Source organism: Telmatherina bonti (genome assembly GCF_933228915.1).
Source record: "Telmatherina bonti genome assembly, chromosome: 24".
Taxonomy (NCBI): domain Eukaryota; kingdom Metazoa; phylum Chordata; class Actinopteri; order Atheriniformes; family Telmatherinidae; genus Telmatherina; species Telmatherina bonti.
In genome coordinates this window covers 24,003,642-24,023,949 of record NC_136633.1, presented here as the reverse complement: position 1 = coordinate 24,023,949, position 20,308 = coordinate 24,003,642, and the positions used below count along the sequence as shown (strand labels likewise).

At 38.0% G+C, this 20,308-nt stretch overlaps 1 protein-coding gene across 1 annotated transcript in view; it reads right to left on the bottom strand.

Annotated features, from left to right (window-relative positions):
- The window catches only part of LOC306773884 (gamma-aminobutyric acid receptor subunit beta-3-like), a gene marked incomplete at its 3' end in the record, with an annotated part of 90,953 nt that overhangs the window by 40,871 nt on the left and 29,774 nt on the right, over positions 1-20,308 (bottom strand). The window contains exons 2-4 of the mRNA XM_079263828.1: positions 16,878-16,925; positions 15,142-15,233; positions 14,934-15,001 (exon numbers count right to left, since the gene is read on the bottom strand). Of these exons, the coding sequence (XP_079119954.1) occupies positions 14,934-15,001; positions 15,142-15,233; positions 16,878-16,925 (208 nt within the window). The remainder of the gene's footprint in view (positions 1-14,933; positions 15,002-15,141; positions 15,234-16,877; positions 16,926-20,308) is intronic.

Sequence of the window (20,308 nt, the reverse complement as noted above, 5' to 3'; positions counted from 1 at the left end):
ACATGTTATGTTAACATGTTATTTCCATCATCTACTGATTTCCAGCCTGTTCCAGTCCTACTTTCATTATATAAGTAAACACTATTCAGTCATATTGTGGTGTTTGTTTCATGTCTGTTGCCTTGAGTGATGAAAAGTTGTTCCTGTTCTGGATGGTAGCATCCAGAATGTTACCGGGATCCACATCTATGTGTGATATCTTGAAAAATTTGATGTGAAGAAGAATCTTTCACATTCCTGCATGCACATGTTGATCCGGCTCTCTCCCAACATTTAATGGAATCTAAGTTAGACCAAGACCAGCTCGCAGAAAAAAACATGAAATTCTTTCTAGTAGTTTATGCAAAACGTTGCTGACAGACAGACAGATAGGAAGATAAAAATGGTCAAGAACATACATGTTGCTGCTGGTTGCTTTGCTTTAAATGGACAGTACGATTAATTTGGTGCTCTCTGATGCAGACAAAAATGGTGTTTTGCTTGGCTGGGTGCGTGCGTTGAGGCAGTTCTGCTTTAGATCGGCGTGTTGGGAAGCGTTCTGAGGGAAGACGTGACGTACTGACATCAACTGGAAATAAACAAAATTTGCTTCCTGCTACTCGTCTTTTTGATCGAAACATAGAAAAAAAACTAGATATTAAGTACAGTTTCGCAGTTGTTGTGATTATAAGTTTTAACACCAGTTCGACAAGAGTGTATTCACTTTTTCACGACCGGAAATAACAGAGAGGAAGTAAGGTTTACATTATCAGTTTGGATCTAAAATGGGAGTAAACAAGCCACTTACTTTGGAATTACGTTTAGTTTTAAATTAACTTTTGCATTCAGAATTAGGTATTCACTTGGGCTGTGACGATATGCTTTTGTCCCAATTCGATTCGATTCAGATTTTTTGGGTGCCATTTTTATTTAAATAGCGATTCTCATAATTCTTTGATATTGCTGATTTTTGTAGATTAAAACATAAGAAATGTATAAAACTTTTTTTGTTTTTGCTTGTCATTTTTCTTGATTTCGATTAGGAAAAAACAACACAGCAGCCAGACCATCATTCTGCTGCTATAATGCCCAAGAAGACAAGTAAAAAGATAAATAAAAACAATCAAAATTACAAAAATATTCATATTTACATATATGTATATATATATATATATATATATATATACATATATATATATATATATATATACATATATATATATATATATATATATACATATATATATATATATATATATATATATATATATATATATATATATATATATATATATATATATATATATATATATATATTATATAAACTTATATTGGATTAATTTTTTTTTATTTGAAAAAAACAAAAAGATTTTTTTTAAATTGTGAAGCAATAAATCCCAATTTTCGATTTTTCTATTTCATTTGCCCACCCCTAGTATTTAGATGGTAATATTTTGTCAGTTTAAAGCGGATTTATCTTTTATTGGGAATTAAAACGTCCATGTAAACATTGCCATTCAGACGCCTTCACAATGTCCATGGAAAACATTCCCTTTTGAATTTAATCAAGAATCTTTTCAGAGAATCCATGCTCCAAAACAGCACTCACTGAGGGAAAAACACATTCATTTTCACTCGCTTTAACAATACACCCATAATAATATAGAGACATTTCTCACAAAATGAATAATAAACATTGTCAGTCATTGTCCCATTTAAATTAGTCGCTGTAAATTGATCTCAATATGCAATGGAAGTTAAATTTGCTGTATGAATCAGTGCTGAAGCCTCGTCCTCCCCCTCCCTTCCTACTGTAACTTCACCCTTCATGATTCCCTACAACTGACTAATGTCTTTCACGCTGTCTTGTTTTTGACCCTCACATTACATCGCTTCCCTCCTTCCTCCCTGAAGCCCTTGCTTCTCAGAGTCTCTCCTCGAGTATCACGCTCCAGGTTTCCATCTCCCCGTCAGCAGGTGGGCAACTCGGTGAGCGCCTTGTACTACATGAATGATTTAAATCAACTGTGTAGCCTGTGTAAACATGCAGGCCAAGGAATCCTCATCAATCTTGCATGGAGACAATCAAAATGAATTTCAGATGAGGATGAGCGCAGCTTTGCAATACCTGCCCTCCAACCGAGTTTTTGTTGATTTTTTTTAGTAGAGTGAGCTTTGGTTTCCTATGAACTAGGACTATAAATTATACATTATTGACATCTCCCCCAATTCCCACGACTCTCAGCTGTTTGTTTTTCTTTTTTAGCTTTCACTTTTCTAGCAGTAATAACGACAGTGACCAGTGGAAATTATTTCCAGCAAGCCCCAATTATTCAATTAACTGGAAGGGATAATCACTTCCATTCAGGGTCTGTAAGAATTCAGATAAGCAGAGTTTTGGCTGTGAACTGACCCACATTCAATTTAATCTTTCCCTCTCTGCAGTACTAGCACTCTGACTGCTATGTAGAGATATAACCGCCATTATCAAGAAAATGTCTTGTTTGTCACTTGTTTAGTGTTCTCCAATTAAAGGAAACTGCAAAGAACTTTTGTTAATAAAGTCTAATGAAAAGGCAAATCAAAGTCATTTGTGATAAATACATGACTGCAAGTTTATACCCAGTTAAACTTCACAATTTTTGTGTGGAAAAGAGGAAAAATGCTATGTAATCACAATGTACTCTATGTGAACCCTGCTTTGGTAAAGCAATTTAAGTCACTTCAATGTAATTTTGAGCTACCCCTTGGGATGGCCCTAAGGAGGTATATCACCGCAGTGCGGGGGAATCCCTCAGTGAGTTCCTATCCCCCTCCTTCTGCCTCTATAGAATGGTAAAAATAGCCATGTCCCTTAGTGCGAGCACAAAGTGGTGATTGAAATGGGCTTTTTCCTCTAAATGGCAGTGTTGGCCTTCAGTATAGAGCATAATTTCCTCACTGTCTAATATTTCATGATATATTGCCTCATAACAAAGCAGGAGAGCGAGGACAGAAGGGAGAGAAAGAGGGTACAAATAATGTACAAACATTTTTCTTCCTTATGAACAGCCTTTATGGCTATGCCGCATGTATTACTGCATTCAATCTGTTCTTCCTTTAGTCATTGCACAAACTTCTTTCTCTTGATGAATTCTTTAATGGAATCTGCTTTGTCAGACATCATTTTACCAATCTTGGCTGTGCCAATGTAATCCAATATATGGGTTAAGAGCAAGTGCGTTTTTAATTAGGTCCCAGAAGTGTGTCATATGCTTAAATAACAGATGCTGTTTGAAAAGGCAGTAAACAAGGGCAAAGCATGTTTTTGGCAGCCAAAGATTGAGTATCATGTAAGACAGGCCTGGAAAAATAAACCAAGAACATAAACGGTTACCTGTTGGTTGAGTAAAGCTTGTTGAGAACAGCAACAACAGGAAAAAAAAAGCTGGTTTTGGCTCTGTTATTTTGTAGTTCACAACAAGTGTTGTCCGTGATAGAGTGGGGTGATGTCCATGCCTTTATGTGTGACGTACCACTGGCCTTGTCAGGGAAGGGTTTCGCATGTGGTGGTGTTGGTTGGATACTTTTTCCTACGTTCTGACCGACTTGGCCAGCTGTTCTATCAATCCGTTCAAGTTCGTTGAAACTTTCACATTAGCAAAAGTGACAGTGTTACATTTCCTGCTTTTCCAACTTAACCATGCCCACCTCGAACTCTTCAAACAATCACACACTTGTTCTCAGAAGCCTTACAGGAACAAAGTTCAGCTGAAGCGAAAAACCAAGCCGCAACTTCCAGCGGATAAAAGTGAAGTCTATGCAAAAGTGCCAAAAATTGCAGTTCCCCTCTCCTCCACTAAGGGCTCCAAAACAGAGCAAATCCCCATAGACTCCCATGTTAAAAAGGCCATCTTCACAGCAGAAATAAGTATGTTTATAGCCTATAGGTACAATAATTTAGGTTTTACAGGTCAGGTTTACCTTCATTACAACTGTGTGGGGCAGTGGCTTTTTTTTTTAATAACTCCTCTCTTTAGAAGTAATTTGATCTAAAAATCTGGCATAATTAGGGGGCGTGTCCTTTTGATTGACAGGCAACTGATATCCTGCTCCAAGAAGAAGGAATGTAGAACAAGTGGGGTAGTAGAACAAGCAGGACTCCCAATGCAGGGTCGCAAGAACAAAACAAAACTGACTTAAGTTCTCTTTTTAGCTAGGTTTGTAACAAGATTTTACCACACATTAAAGCTTTATTCACACCAGTCCTTTTGAGTTGAGCCCTCGTTGATTTGCTCGAAAAGTCCAGTTCATTTGAGATGAAAATATGCAATCAAACTGATACACAACAAAGATGAAAAGAACCCTCCACCTGGCAGCTTAATTTCCAGTTAAAAGGTAAATCATTTTGTAGAGTTAGGGTTAGCAGAATACCACATTTGCATTAAAATTGTAAAATCTAGGTTAAATGGTTAGATTTTAGAGTGAATAAACTACAAAACCACTCATCGTTAAAGTGAAACTGCTGCTGGCATTTGGTAAAAGGAACAGCACTGGAACAGAAAATGGTGGATGAAAACCCCTGCAAGAAGCCATAGTAAACCCCGTTCTTTCATGCTGCATGTGGACAGTTGTTGGCCTGACTTGCATGGTGGGCACTCGGGTCAAATAAAACCTTTTCAATTGTGCCAACAGTTGAGACTAAATTTTAAAGAGAAAACTTATAGAAAAATTCTGGAGCCAATATAATTAAGTTTCTGATGCAGTTAAATATTTTAAGTTCATATTAAGGTGAACTAATTAAACTTTTTTAAAGGTGTATTTAGAATGAATTCAACCCCTTAACAGCTGTCAAGGAATTGGTTTTGCACACCAAATAACCTGTAAATATATTTCTTTCTACTATAAATTGGGGCATTGTAATTTTTTTTGTGTTTGGGTGAAAGGTTCAAATACAGACAATATAAAGTACTTCAGTTCTAGCTTATTACTTCAAAATGCAGGCTTGTTAGGGGGAGATCAGCATGATGCAGGACTGTTTTTTTCTTTTTTTTAAAAATTAATTTTATCTACATTAATAGAGTTATTGGTGGCCACAGTGTTTCATATAAAGATATCTTTCTCAACATTCTCGTATATATATAAAAAAATAAAAACAACAATAACAAACAGGTCATTTTTCTTCATTTCACACCAGAGTATATATTTTACTCCACTGTCAACTTAATATATGCTGTATCCACAAAGGTAAAAAGAATCAAACTGTGGACGGATGACATTTGCAAGAAGCACCGATATAAATCTATTTTATAGTTTGCCTGAGTGTTTTTGTTTGATACATTACGACTGCTTCAGCGGCACCTAGGAGGGAAGTGAGCCCGGCTTTTGTCAGTTTTACATCCCCCAAAGCAACACATGAGGTGTCTTAAAGGTGGATGCAGGCCGATTAAGTTCATAACAACGACGAGACCATAGTGTCACAAGTCCCCACCTCAAATAACTTGTCCTCTCAATGGACAGGCATTGTAAGCCAGGAAGTGCCCTCTCTTCTCACTCTAAATCTTCCTGATCATCACTTCATCCTCCAGCATGCTCTCTCCTGAGGCCAATTACATTCCATCAGGCAGGAAGCCAGATGCCGGATAAAAGACATGGGATATATTAAACCACACTATGAGCACAGAGAAAAGACATGCTTTCTCTCTACAGAGCTGCAAAACCTATGCAAGATAATTAGGATGACACAGTTAGTGCATTGGAAACATCAAATTCCAAGATGTATTTTATGCACAGTCAGACCCACATAGGGTGGATTTTTAAACCTCCCGGTGACACCTCATGCAATAACCCTGAAACCTTGATGCAAATGTGCATACTGCCTGAGAAGTGAGTGAACATTAAAAAGACACTTTATGTTAGAGGTGCAAAATCCTCAAAGAAGAAAAAAAGAGAAAAACAAGCAGCAGGAACATTTGGAGAAAGAGAGATGGAGATCTTTCCACCTCTCCATAATGACAGGCTTTTTTTTTTCTTTTCTTTTGACACCCACACAGCCGTGGGTGTATGGATGACTGGCTTGCTCAGCCTGTTACTGTGACTACCCTCACCGTACAGACTCTGACCATTTCTGTGTGCATCGCACGTTCTACCTTCATCTTGCTGGAACTTAATTTCCAAATTTTGATGATTTTCATGTAGCCCTGATAATGGCCTGATAGATAGATTCATGTCTGTTTGACTGCATTATAATCCTTACAAAATGCATACTTATTTTTCATCAAGATGCCCTTAACAGTCATCTGAAACTATAAACAAACATGACGCTTAACCTCACACCTTCCCAGCATCATTAAAAAGTAAAACCTCCTATCACTGACTACGTTAAAAGAACAAGCACTAATGAGTGACACATTTTCAAGCGATTACTTCTTAAGTGTAAAACTATCTTCCAACCACTGCCACTGCAAGTACATACTCTTTCCTTTTTTTCCCTTCGCTCTGATCTTGTCCTAGTATGTATTTCTCATCAAGCGAGGCCCCCGGCACACCACAAACAAACCTCAGAGGTAATTAGCGAGCCTTTCTCAGACGTTTTAGCATCTGCCAGTGCAGGAGTTCGCAAACTGCAAAGGCTTCAGTGGCAGAGACCGACTTCATCAACCTGCCCTGCCAGGCGGATTCATTATTTATTTTTGATCATTTTGGATGAGCCAGATGCCGTTTTCACAGCTTCTGGGATATTTCGATCTACTACCGCTCTTGTTTTACTCACATCTTCGATCTTTGCTCTTTTCTACTTCGCTCAGTCACTCAAAAAATCCTTCAAGTCTATCAGCTCTCCTCTTGCCTTCATTTCTCATGTTGCCTGATGCCTTGATTGCCTGTGTGTTAGGGATGATAGTTCTGCACAAACAACACTGCCATGGATGGATAAAATGAACGCCTGCACGTCAAATGAAACACTACTGGTAGAAAATGGTGATAGCAGAAAGCAAACATAAGCTAGTCTAGAAGTGATTGGCACCATAAACATTAGTGCGCTGAGAAATCATTAAATTTAACTTTTTATGAAGCAAAAACCTAACATTTTTTAAACCCCCTTAGCTCATGCTGAGTTGGAACAAGTTTTGCCATCATTAAAAACTAAAGCAGGCAAGGAAGTTAACATTTTCAATATTAAAAGATTGTAATGTGAATGATTTAACATGGCAGTCTGGCAAGAGGTGTCAAACCTGATAATACTACCAGCGAAGGTGCTAATGGCAAATTCTAAACTGCATTATGCTTATGAGTTTTAGCTGAACACACCTAGCTGAGCTACTGTTGCAAAACAACTACAGGACCACTGGCAGCAGCTGCAAAATAAAAAGCTAAAGCTAGTTACCTAGTTTTCTTGTTCTTCTAAATCTGTCATATGAGGCTCGCTGAAATGCCTCATACTGTGTTGGAACAATTAAAAACTAAAAGTAACAAACCAGTCAGTTTCAAACATGAATGATTTAATACTGCAGTCTGCCTAGATGTGTTATACATGACTATTTGATTGCCTTTATGTTGGACTTCATACTACATTTTAATTGGCGATAGTCTTTTCTTGTTCTTTTAAGTCTTTTCTTTTTTAAATTCTTACACATCTCACACTCAAATAAAACAAGTTTTGGCATCATTAAAATAAAAGAGGAGTTTTAAACTATCAGCAATGCCACTAATGTCAAATTCAGTACTGTATTTTGTTTGTCAGCCTTAGCTTAACGCTACTAGCTCAGCAACTATGTTAGCATTACAACAGCAATGCCAGCATCTGGTGCTAAACCGGATAAAGCCAGTCACCTAAAGCGCTCGAAGTTTGAGATATTGAGTAATGATGCTTATGATAGACTCCTAACAGTATTTTGCTGATAAGTCTTAGCTGAACACTACTAGCTAAGCTACTGTTTTAGCATTACTGCAGCACTACTAGTGACAGCAGCTAAAAAAGCTCAAGCTAGTCACCTAGCTTTTCTTAGTCTACAACTTCTGTTTGAAGATTGCTGAAATGCCTGTGTGGGAACAAATTGTACAATCATTAAAAAGTAAAAGAAGCAAAGCAGGTAAAGTTTCAGCAGGTAAATGTCATTTCAGCATATTGAGATGTAAATTATTTATTACAGTCAGGCTAAAGGTGTGACGACTATGGGACATCTGTGACAGTGTTGGGTTCTATACAACAGGCTTACATATAACCCAAGTAATGTAATACGACATCACGACTAGCAACAGCCATTAAGTCAGCTAAAGCTAGCAAATCACCATTTCTTTTAGTTCTTTACCTTTTCCAGTAAAGCACAAAAAATATATCATGTCTTTTAAAGCTAAAGGTACAAACGTACTAAAAGTTACATACAAATTTGATGCAAAAGCTTTAATTTTTTGTTCACGTCTTGATATAATTTCCCATCAAGTACAAAAAGAAGGAGCTGAGATAAAGATGCCTACTTTTGCGCAACAAGCCACGTGTATAACAATTAATTTGCTTGTATAGCACAACATTCTCATAATAAACTTTGATTTTATTCAATTTAGAATAATCGAATTGAAGAATTGTGAGATTTGCAATCTGAATTGAATCGGGACAAAAGCATGTCGTCACAGCCCTAATATCCAGCCACATTTACTACTCTGTAACATCTCTGATGTTGACATTGAAAAGTCTACCTTTAAGGCCTTATCCAAGCTTCTGCTCAGCACCTCTCTGTGACTCTGTCATAAAACCTCAATGCAACCTATAAAATTTACCTTTTTCTTATCAGACACTTCACAAGCTCCAGTAGAAAGATTTTTAATCACACACACCCACACTCAAGCTGCACGAACAAGACTCAATCTGCCCAAACCTTGGTCAACTTTCATGTTGTCCAGTTTTCTTTACATGTGTTGTTTTGCTCTGTTTGAATCTATGCTTCTTGCACATACTAGTTAGGATCTTAGGAAGCAGTACTTCCTTCACACTTTAAAGACAAGTTTCCTCTGTCATGTTTTCAGGAGTCCGTTGAAGTTTAATTAGCAGCTAAAACGTTATGAAATGAATACAGAATTGAGCACCATTTGTCAGGGCTTTGCTGTTCAGTGTTGATCAAGGGTCAAAACAAAAGGGTTTATTGTCCCTCTGGAACATCCAACCCCATACTAGAACCACAGACAGACCCGCCATTGGATGAATATCATCCACCAAATGTCAAGCGCTGAAAACAACAAACAGCTTGATCATTCTCACTTCTGTTTCAGCACTACATGACAGCCAGGATTTGTCCATTTAACAAGCACAGATGCAGTCCCTCTGTGTATCGGAGGCAGAGAGACATGGACGTCATTAATTATCAGTTGGAAGTGCAATCCCAGCGCTCTGATTCCCTGGATGATCAGCTGCCTTCATCTTTTCCGCGGATAAAAGCCGGAAAGTTCTTTTAACTGCTAAACTGTTAGCAAACAAAGCTTTTAGCACTAATCACAGCGGCAGGGCTTAAATAACAGATTATTTATAGACTTGTAGTCCCATAATAATACAACCCAGACTCAGAAATTAAGTTTATGATAGCTCTAATTTCCAATAGGAAGTACGAAATGGATGGCCTTATCAGTTGAAACTTTCATCTCTTATGGTGCTGTGTTTTAAACAGACAAGTCCAACATAGTATGTATACGCTTAACCCTTTTAATCCCAGTCACCTTTTAGACATAATATTTTCAGGACAGCCTCAGTTGTCAGATTATTTACACTTATTTATACTACAATCTACTTACTATCCTCAAAAAACTAACTCAACCTCAGTTGCTTTTTGGCTCTACCATGTATCAAAATATATTCTGGGTTTGAGACCAGCCATTACTTTTGGGTTTTTTTTCCAGACAGTATCTAACTTTCGGCTAACTTTATTATCTTTAGCTGCTCCTGATTGGAAATTATTCTAAATTTAGGTTTAAGTAAATAAGTTTGACACACACTCAAAAATAGAGGTACCAGCTTGTACCTAAAAAGGTACAAATGCTTGTCGCTGGTTGTGTACTCTTTTGAGAGACATTTCTGTACCCTTCAGTTCTGGTATATTTTTGTACTTTCTCAAGTTCAACCTCACCTTATCAAGTTACGTTTTTTATGTTTTTCACAACATTAGGCCTGGTCCATGCCATTTAGCAATATTATCGTATCTTTAATCTAGAAATAACCTTCTAAAACTCAAAACACTGACATTGTGGGCTACAGCAAGTGTTGTGCGTCTAAACCGGTCTTAACAATACATTTCTTTTGAGGAGACTTTTTAAAATTTATTTAAATAAACTCATCAATTATCAGTTGTAATATGTGGTGAAGTCGTAGGAGGGTATACTGATTGCTGAAGAAAAGCTGGTAAAAGTCCCAGTATGCACCATACGCTTTAAAAAATAGTCCCGGTACGCAAAAGGATAGAATTTTAAAGTGCCGGTACTGCGTACCGCTGCATACCGGCCCACTTAAAGCACTGCTGCTAACAATAGTTTTTGTCACGACAAACATTTTTCAATGCTGCAGATACCTTTATGGTTAAAATGGTACAAATTTGTAGTTTATGTCACTTTGAACCCTTTTTCGTACTCTGAAGGTGTGCTTCTGGTCTCTTGAAGACCAGTATTGTACTTCTTAGAGAACATTTCTTTAAAATGTACCTATAGGTACAGGTACAGGTCCCTATCTTGTACCTCTATTTTTGAGAGTGCAGGAAGTGGTTTGATTATAATTTCAAGGTCAAAATAGAGGTCGTTTACCAACATAGTACTGATAGAGATCTTTATTTGCGAAATTAGAATAAAAAGTCATGTTATAATGGGACACTCAGCAGGTGGATTTACAATACAGTCTGTTTAAACACTACATTTTGTGGCTGTATTATAAACTTCCTGGATGGGATGCAAACTTCTGGCAAACCTCCATAGATCATCTAAAGGGTCAACCATCTATCTCAAGATGAAGCAATAGCATCATGGGTGCTGGTAATGTTTTTTATTTTTAAGGGTTAATTAGTTACAAATTTTAATAACAATTAGCTGCTCTTAGAAGCCTTGGTTTGCTTGCCTCTCTCATTTACAAAGACACTGAAAAAAAAAATGTCCTAAATGGCTTGAAAATAGTCCGACATCGATTCTTTTCAAATTCAATAATTAAACACACCATCAAATATTCCTAACGTTGCTAGTTTTTGTTTTTTTTATGAAAAAACAAAAAAGGGTGACCGCCTTCCTCTCTCAATCCAACGCCAGGAGACAAATCCGGGCTACAAAAGCAAAAAGACTCTGCTGGTTTCTTAGTGGAAGCTTTCTGGAATACAAGAACAGTTCTTTGTAGTTCATATTATAATTTATGCATGTTCATGACACAACTCTTTTTTTTAATTTGTTTTCAGCATTTTAGCTTGTAAACCGTTACTGTCTCATGCTAGTGTCATCTCGTCAATGAGCTTTGCTTGCGCTGCCAGCCGTTGTACTGATCTGCTTGCTGTCAGCAAAAGACGAGAATGTCAGAGTTATTTCCAGGCCACCTCAGGGGTTTCTAGGACATTTTACTTTTCCATGCAGCAAAGGAAAGTTGATCTAATGATCATGAGTGGTGCCGTGATTAAAATCAAACCACCTGGAAGCCTGCAACTTTCAAAATCTAAGCCAAATCAGGTGGTGCGCACCTAGCTTTAGCAGGTATTAGCAGGTTAGAGCACATAGGAGTGGTATTTCCATCTTGACATGACCAGGTAGCATATTTTAAGACCTGATGGAAGCATAAAGTATAAACATTAATGAAAAAACGTGTTTACTCTTTTCTGTTTCTGTGATCATTGTAGAGGGATTATGGCTCACTTTTATTTTCAGCATTGTCCTGCAAGTTGTAAATGTTTCCCTGTTTCAACATACAGGATTCAAATGAACGGTTCTTTGTAAAGAGATGTGAGGGAGAACCATTTCATTTCAATCAGATGTGTTGAAAAAAAGGAAACGATAGAATTGTGGAGCTTCACAAGTCTGGTTCATCCTTAGGTGCAATTATACAGCTCAGGAAGAAAATGGGTTCTGTGTCCCAGAGATGAACGTAATCTGGTCCGACAAGTGCAAATCAACCCTAGAACCAAAGCTAAAGACCTTATGAAGATGATGGCTGATGCTGGTAAGAGTGTGTCAATATCCACAATCAAACGAGTCCTGTACCAACATGGGTTAAAAGGCCACTCAGCCAGGAAAAAGACATTACTGCAAAAGCAACTTAAAAAAGCCAGATTGCAGTTTGCAAATACACTTTACAGTTTACAAAGACCCTAATTTCTGGAAACTTGCCCTGTGGTCTGATGAAACTTAAGTAGAATAGTTTGGCAATAATGACCAGCATCACATTTGGAGGAAAAGGCGGAAGCTTGAAAACACCATTCCAACTAATGTATGGTGGTGGTAGCATTATGTTGTGGGGCTGTTTTGTTGCAGGAGGAACTTATGCACTTTATAAAATAGACGGCATCATGAAGAAAGAACATTATTTCGAAGTATTGAAGCATCATCTCAAACTATCAGCCAGGAAGTTGAAGCTTGGGCCCAAATGGGTTTCCCAAATTGACAATGACCCCAAGCATACAGCCAAAGTAGTCAGAAAGTGGCCGAAAGACAACAAAGCCAATGTTTTGGAATGGCCATCACAAAGCCCTGATGTGTTGGCAGAATTGAAAAAAACATGTGTGCGAGCAACGTGCCCTACAAACCTGACTCAGCTCCACCAGTTCTGCCAAGAGGAATGGGTCAGGATTCCAGTAAATACTTGTGAGAAGTTTGTGGGAGGACACCCAAAATAATTGACCCATCAAGTTTAAAGGCAATGCAACCAAATACTAAGAAAAACTTCACCAAAATATTCAGTCTCCCATTATTGTGGCATTTAAAAAATAGAAATAATTTTGGTAATCCTAACTGTCCTAAACCACGTGAGATTTAGTCTGATTTGATTTCTGACAGTACAAAAAAAAAAGGTTAATGTATCTTTTTTTACACTGTATATTAACTTGTGGTTTCAATTGTATGTCCGATTCAGGAGGTTTACAATCAAGCCTCTATGTGCTGTGTTTACTCTCTAAAACAGGTCAGTTTTGGTGTTGGGTCCACCCTTTAATCATCAGCCAGACCATGACCTGGCGGGAAGTGATGACGAGCAGCGAAGTAAGAATTTGCCGTTTAAATGGAGGGGAGAGCGTTTGCCAGTGGAAGGGGCTTTGCCACAACAAAAGAATAATGATAAAAAATAATAAAGCTATAATTTTGCAGAGATTTCTTCAGGTTGTAGAAAGGAAAAGTGCAACAGTTTCCATCGGAGGCGTCTTAACTAACAAGGACCAGTCGCTGAACAACCCATCAGATCTGAGCAGGTCATTTGGTTGATCTGCCAGTTTGAAATGAAAACTCCGCCCACCTGGCTCACCCAGGTGGTAAATATTGCAGACCTACTATGTTGCTGTCAAGCTTTTGACCAATTAGATCAATCAGGAGCAACCAAAGATCAACAAATGAGCTGAAAGTTCAATGTGTGTCTGAAAAGAAGAAAAATAATAGTTCTTTAAGGCTGGAATAAAGACAAGAAGATGTTTTTGAGTCACGGCTGTGCCAAAAAGCAGCTGAGTTGGACTTGGCTTTGTGAGTACCGTAGCTAAACAGTACGATAAAAAACTATAAATAGTTCAAACCAGCTGGAGGAAAAGGTATAAATAGTTTCATTTTAGCCTCATAATCTGACAACTGAGGCCGTCGTGTAAACATAATCCCTGGATGTTGACTGGGAGTAAAAAAGTTGAGGTTCTACGGGTATTTTTACATTTAAAGAAGCCAAAAATGTTTGAGTTTTACAGATTGACACCCTGATCTGGGCCAAATGATCTTTTTCTTTCTGTGCTCATACGTCAAACCTCAGAGGTGAAAGATGGCGCACTTTCCTTCTTGCAACTTTCTTTGTTTTACACTCGAGTCTCCAGAAGAAATAAGAACACAGAGAACCAGCAGAGACTAAAATCAATCGTCAAAGCCAGGAGTCACCTGGTGAAGTACTCATCGAGTCATTAGTATTGATCCGCACCCACCCACATACATAAACACACCTCCCACAAGATCCCTGTTAGTTTTCTTGTGCTGTAACAGCAAAGTGAATATGCAGCTTTTGTCCTGTTTCAGTCGAACAGACCAGGATCACCACCCTGTGAATGATGTAAGCTGTCAGAACATTTGAGTGTACGGCGAACGCAAAGCGAGGTCAGGATGACTGAACTGGCTTTGACTGCCGCTCTTGTCTGCGTTCAGCCGCCATCATCCCTAATGAAAGTCATAATGGCAGCACCTGTGCAGGCAACAGCCCGTCAAAGATATAAACAGAAGCGTTGAAGTGGAACTGGTAGTTTGGAAAGTCTAATTAAGCTTAGCGTTGGAGTCTGAGAATTAGATTTTTCTGTTCTGCAAAGGACAGGGAAGCACAGCCAATGGAAGGGAGCAAGGCGCCACTCATTTCCCACCGCAATCTGGGTCATCGTCAGCTGATATTTTAAGATACAATAGCCTGAAGTTACTTTCATGCATGTGAGACCACGTGTCAACTTGGTGGGGCATAAAAAAAAAGAGCATTTAGTTCATGAATTAGCAAATCCAATCAAATCTCTCTGCTTAGAGGAGCCTCCTGGGAAGACACTGTTACTGCACCTGGTAGTGGAGAGATGGGACTTCTGCATAAGGAAATAACATGAATGGAAAGCTCTCTGTGCATGCATTGTATGCGGACTGTATTGATTGTAAAAGCATGGCAGCAGCTTTAATCTCGCCTCTAAGTGAGGCTGCAGTCTGAGGATCAGTATTGGCTGCTACTTGGCGATAAAGACACAGGCAACCCAGCCTATTCTTTCTGCATGCACCCCTGCTGAATGCATTAAGCTGGGAACACATGTAAATCCACTCACCATGTTGACTTCTGACACCATGTCAATGCTCGCCACATCTATGCTCATGCCGACTGCAACAGGGGGCCCTGAAGAGGTTAAAAACAGTTGATTATGCATACGGGCCCCACTTCTATACACCTGACCACAACAGTGTGGATGGCGCCAAAAATAAAGCGATGGGGCTTAATGACGGAGGGAGGAGGGAGATGGGAAATGCGGTGCATACCTCCAAAGTCTGGTCTCAGTCGGATGTCGTAACCCTTCAGTAGTTTATCCACCGTCTCCTTCACGAAAGACATGTTGCCCGGTTCATTGACGCTGAAACGGGAGCAGAAAAAACACCGCACATCACCTTGGCTCTCGTGCCAACCAGCCCCAGCAATAACCTTGACTTCTCATTTAAAAATGACAAATAAACACTCACCTTTTGGCGCAGCACATAATTGAACCGACAACCAGCGCGGAAAAGACGCGAAACTGACGAACCCTCGGCAAAGCAAACATCATCTCTTCTCTAATTTGCTTTTATTTATTATTAAAACCGCGCTGTTTGCAGCCACAACAGAGAGAGCCTCGCTCCAATCAACAGTCTGGCCCCTCAAATCCAGAGTAAATCCATTGATCAGCCCCCCCCCCCCCCCCCTTTTAAAGAAAAAAAAAAGAAAAAGTGGAGAGAAGCGCGGAGAAAGTCAGCAGCTCGCTATGGATGGAGTCAGGTGTGAAACGTGGGCTGACATCGCCTCCCTGTCCGGAATGCTGGATCTGCTCGTCTTTGCCGTCTCTGACTGTAAGAGGCTCTTACATTCAGGATCTGAAGCGCATATTGATGAGGAGGGTACGCACAGGGGCTGCTGCTGCTGCTGCTGCTGCTGGCAGTAAAGGCACTCGGTTGTTTAAATGAGAAGCCCAACACTTAACACGCTGTAAAAAATAACCACCAGTAGCTGCAGCGAACCGTAAAAGTCAAATCCAAGGATTTTTCGGCTTAGTTTGTGTATTTTCAGGCGGGTACGAGTCAAAGTAGTTGTCATGTATTCTTTTCTTTTAGTGCAAATGAACTAATTTTAGATTTTTTTACTTGGATTTCTTTGTTTTTTATTTCCAAACTGTTTAAACTGTGTTCTGACAGAGGATTCTTCATGTTCTACTGAGGTGTCCATCAGCTGATAATTAGGTTAAATAGTCCTCAATTTCTGAAAACAGGGCAGAAAATACCAGTAGTACATCATAAACACTAGCTGAACAATATAAATTCCCTCAGACTTGTCGGGGTAGACTTCTTTAAAAAGGAGAAAGATTAGTTTGAATGTTGTTCAGTTTAATCTAATGTAAACCTAATCCAACCCAATTTATTAAAAAGATAGATAGATAGATTTTGTGCATATATATATATATATATATATATATATATATATATATATATATATATATATATATATATATATATATATATATATATACTCTAAATAAAATACTCTAAATAAAATCAATTATTTATCATCAGCAAGGCCAACTTTATCAACTTGAGGCCATTACATAAAGCTCTTTTTTTTTTTTTTTTTTTTTTTTTTTTTTTTTGTCTGGTACAGACATTTTTTGCAGCGCATCCAACACCATCAGCGCCAATTCCCTTCCGCTGTGTTTCCAATGAAAATGGCGGGACCTATCGAGAGGAGGCTGCCCTGCATTCATCAATCTATGAATCGATCCTAGTGATTGGTTGGCCTGTTAATCATCCAGAATGGCAACTTTTCACCCCCTGATCTAAAATGTGTGAATAGGAATAGGTTTGGGGGGGTGGGGGGTGCCCGCCATCAATTATTGGCTGGAGAAAGCTGTAATCATAAAATAATACCGTGGGTAATTTAATGAGGAGAGAAGGGGGAGTAGTCGTGCGCGTGCACAACAGATTTTCCTAAGGGCACACATGGAGCGGGAGTGTTGTGTTGTGATTTTTCCCACCTGGTGTCGTAGATGGCGAACAACTTCTTGTTTCCGTCAACTGCATTCCTGAAAGAAGAGTGATGACATCATTAATAATTAAATAGATCCAGCCAATGAAAACGCTTGAGCGTGTCAACATGCCAAATATCATTTGCATAGATCATTAGGGATATTTCTTTGCTAGTTATGAGCCTTTATGATTTTGTCTTTAAAGGTGTGTTTATCAAAGATCCTCTCTTTTTTTTGTCTTCTTTGCATGTGAAGCAGCTGAGAGCCTGCAGGGAAATGACTGAAAGGCAGCTGATTTCCTATAGGAGACTCTTTCCGCTCCCCACATCCATTATTTTATCCACACGCGCGCGCGCTCACGCGTCTGGACCCTCCTCTCAGACACTCTGGTCCAGGCGGTTCTCTCTCAATGAGAGCTGTCCGCACCAGATGCTGAAATCAGATTCCCGGTGGGAGCAGACTACTTCCTGGCCGCAGACTGCGCCTCCAGACGGATTTTAAGAAGAAACTGGGAGGATGTGAAACATCACAGACTAATTAGTGTCTCCGAAACATGGAACTCGGCTACCCTCTTATGGCAACCGTCAGGATGTTTAATGAGAAAGGCATCCTGATGTCTCAGTAAAAATAATGCTTTAAGGGTGCAGTTTATTTAGTGCTGCTGCATTGTCTCTTCATCCAAGCACATAAACACAATCTAAGGTTGCCACACGTCCCGTAAAATACGGAATAGTCCTTTAATTGACATACAAATGTTGCGTCCCAGATTGAACCAATACGGACTTAGCACTTTGTTCCGTTTTTTTTTTCATAACTTTCAACAGCCTACACGTCGGCCACACACATCAACACTCAATCTAAGAATAATTAACTAAATAAAACACAGAAAATCCAGCAGTCAGCAAAAAATGTGTTTTCGGCAGAATTTGCGCAGGTCCAAGCCTCCTTCCCTGTGTGTCTGTATGTTGGACAGTTACGGTTGCCTATAGAGACAGACATGGGAAAAAATGTCTACAGTAGCTTACCTAGTTATAACCCTAAGTCCTCAAAATTAAGAAGTGAGAGGGAAGAGACGCGGCTGCAGCGTCAGTGAAGGTGTTTATAAGTAAAAATGTATGCAGGTGAAACCACACAGGTGTTAGGACACAGGTGTTACTGTTTGTAAAGTTCAATGTTACACACTCTACACATAGTAGAGATCCTTGTAATTACAGCTTTATGTCTCCTAATTAGCAAAACTCCAACGATGTTGCACAACACGAAACGTTTAAGGCATTTCAATCTTTAAGTTTGACCAATTGATTACTTAATCACTTCTTTAGGCTACTTAAGACACTAGCACAAAACATACCACTGCTGTGGATGCCCCACTTGTCTGCATTGGGGCTGTGGTCGATGTCCCTTATTTAAATTTCTGAAAGGTGGCAACACTACAGTCTAACCAGTCCTCTCCCTCTGCAGAATCTAAAACCATATTCAGTTTATGGTTAGTAGTTTATAGGTGAAGAAGTGCATATGGTTTGTATATTTGAACCACAAAAGATTTTGCATGCAATAAATTCAGTCTGGCTTTAGCCTGTCCTTGATCGAGAATGGTCTTTATTAAAACTTTTGGCGCAATACACACCTAAAATGTAGATGTTTTACATTATCCTCTAATTTTTTTTTTTATCTTGGTGTTTAATAGCCTGCTGTTGGACTCCACTAGCAAGCAGCTGAATCATATTCTGGTTAGTGAAGCTACAGCTAGCAAAGCTGCCAAAACAGGCTAGCTAAAGGCTAACGCAAAGCTAGGCTATACTTCAGTCTGAAGTAGCCTAAATAATAGCTAAAATTTTTAAGTTGTTAAATACACAATAATAAAATAAACAATTTCTTTGAATTATTTGCTATAGGCTAAGTAATAAATCATTTAAATAATCAAGTAACTATTGCTAAAAATGTTTGAATTAACCATTAAAATAGCAATGCTGCTGTTAGCAAAAACAACTATTTAATAGGAACGTTATAAATCAAAGTTATATTGTAGTTTTTTGGCAAAACAGCTTCACATGAAAGTTGATTAGTGTAGTTCTAGTAATGTTGTCATTATAATTCACAGAGTAATAACCTAAAAACTAAGTTAAAAATGCATTTAAAGTGTGCTTGCTTATCATTTCAAACTAAATGTTGTGAGCAAAGCAACTATTGGCAAACTAAAAAGCTTAAAAATGAGTTAGAATTAAGCTAAATTTTGCATAAGAACTACAGTTGTAAGCCTAATGGACACGCTATTATAGTAACTAATAGAAATTAATTGCTGAAACTTAAAATTAAATTTGTTTTAAGCAGCTTGAAACAGCTAAACTGGCTGCTAATTGTTTTATACTAAATCTATAGACAAATATGTTAAAATGTTAAATATGATTGCTGGAAAAGCCTCAAAGGAGTTAAATAATCAACCTTTGTCAAGTATAAGTGAAATAAATAGCAATGCTGTTGTTGCCAAAGTAACTATTAGTTAACTATGAACAACTATTAGCTAACTAAAAATCTTTTTTAAAAAAATCTAGTTCCAGTTTAGTTACATTTACTATGGTAGCTATATAGTCTATGTTTCTTCTAGTAATCAATTAATGGAAAGTAATGGCTGACAACTGTTGAAAACTTGAAGTTTAAAATAGGTTTTAACCAGGAAACTGCCCGCTAGTTTCTTTTAAGGCAAGGCTAAATCGTGAAACAATGGAAATGTTGGCAATGGTTAGCTAAGCTATAAGTAAAGAATTTCTAAAATAATAAGCCTGTTATTACAAAAAAAAAGTAAAGTAACAGTTAAAATAGCTTATTTTTTAGCAAAGTAATATTAAAAGAGTTTTATATTTAGCAACTATAATTCTAAAACTTGAAAGCTACATTATTGTGTTGTCTTTGAGCTAAATACGTGAGAAACTGGTAATTATATAAGAAAAGTACTTGTTGTTTAAAACTGTTTAAAACTAGAAGATTAAAACTATTTTAAACCACAGTCTTTTAAGGTAAATGTTAAGAAATGAGTAAATGTTGTTCGTTTAATGCTAAATATGAGAAAATAATCAAACATACCCAAACCATAGAACTATCTCACCACCATTTAGAGTATACTCTAAACATTTTATGTTCACTATTCATCAAGCTGTGGTTTACAAAGCCGTGGTTGCTTTTTTTTTTTTTTTTTTTTTTTACACATCTTTAATAGCTTTACTTGATCATAAACCACCGGTTTCATGTTCAATTCAGATTTGTTGCCATCAGTTGGCTGCCAGCTCCTCCTCTTCATCCTCTTCATCCAAACCCACCAATGGCGAACACCTATTTAAAATAACCATTAGCCCTGCGGTATTAAATATTCCTGCAGGCATAAAATCGAAAACATATATATATATATATATATATATATATATATATATATATATATATATATA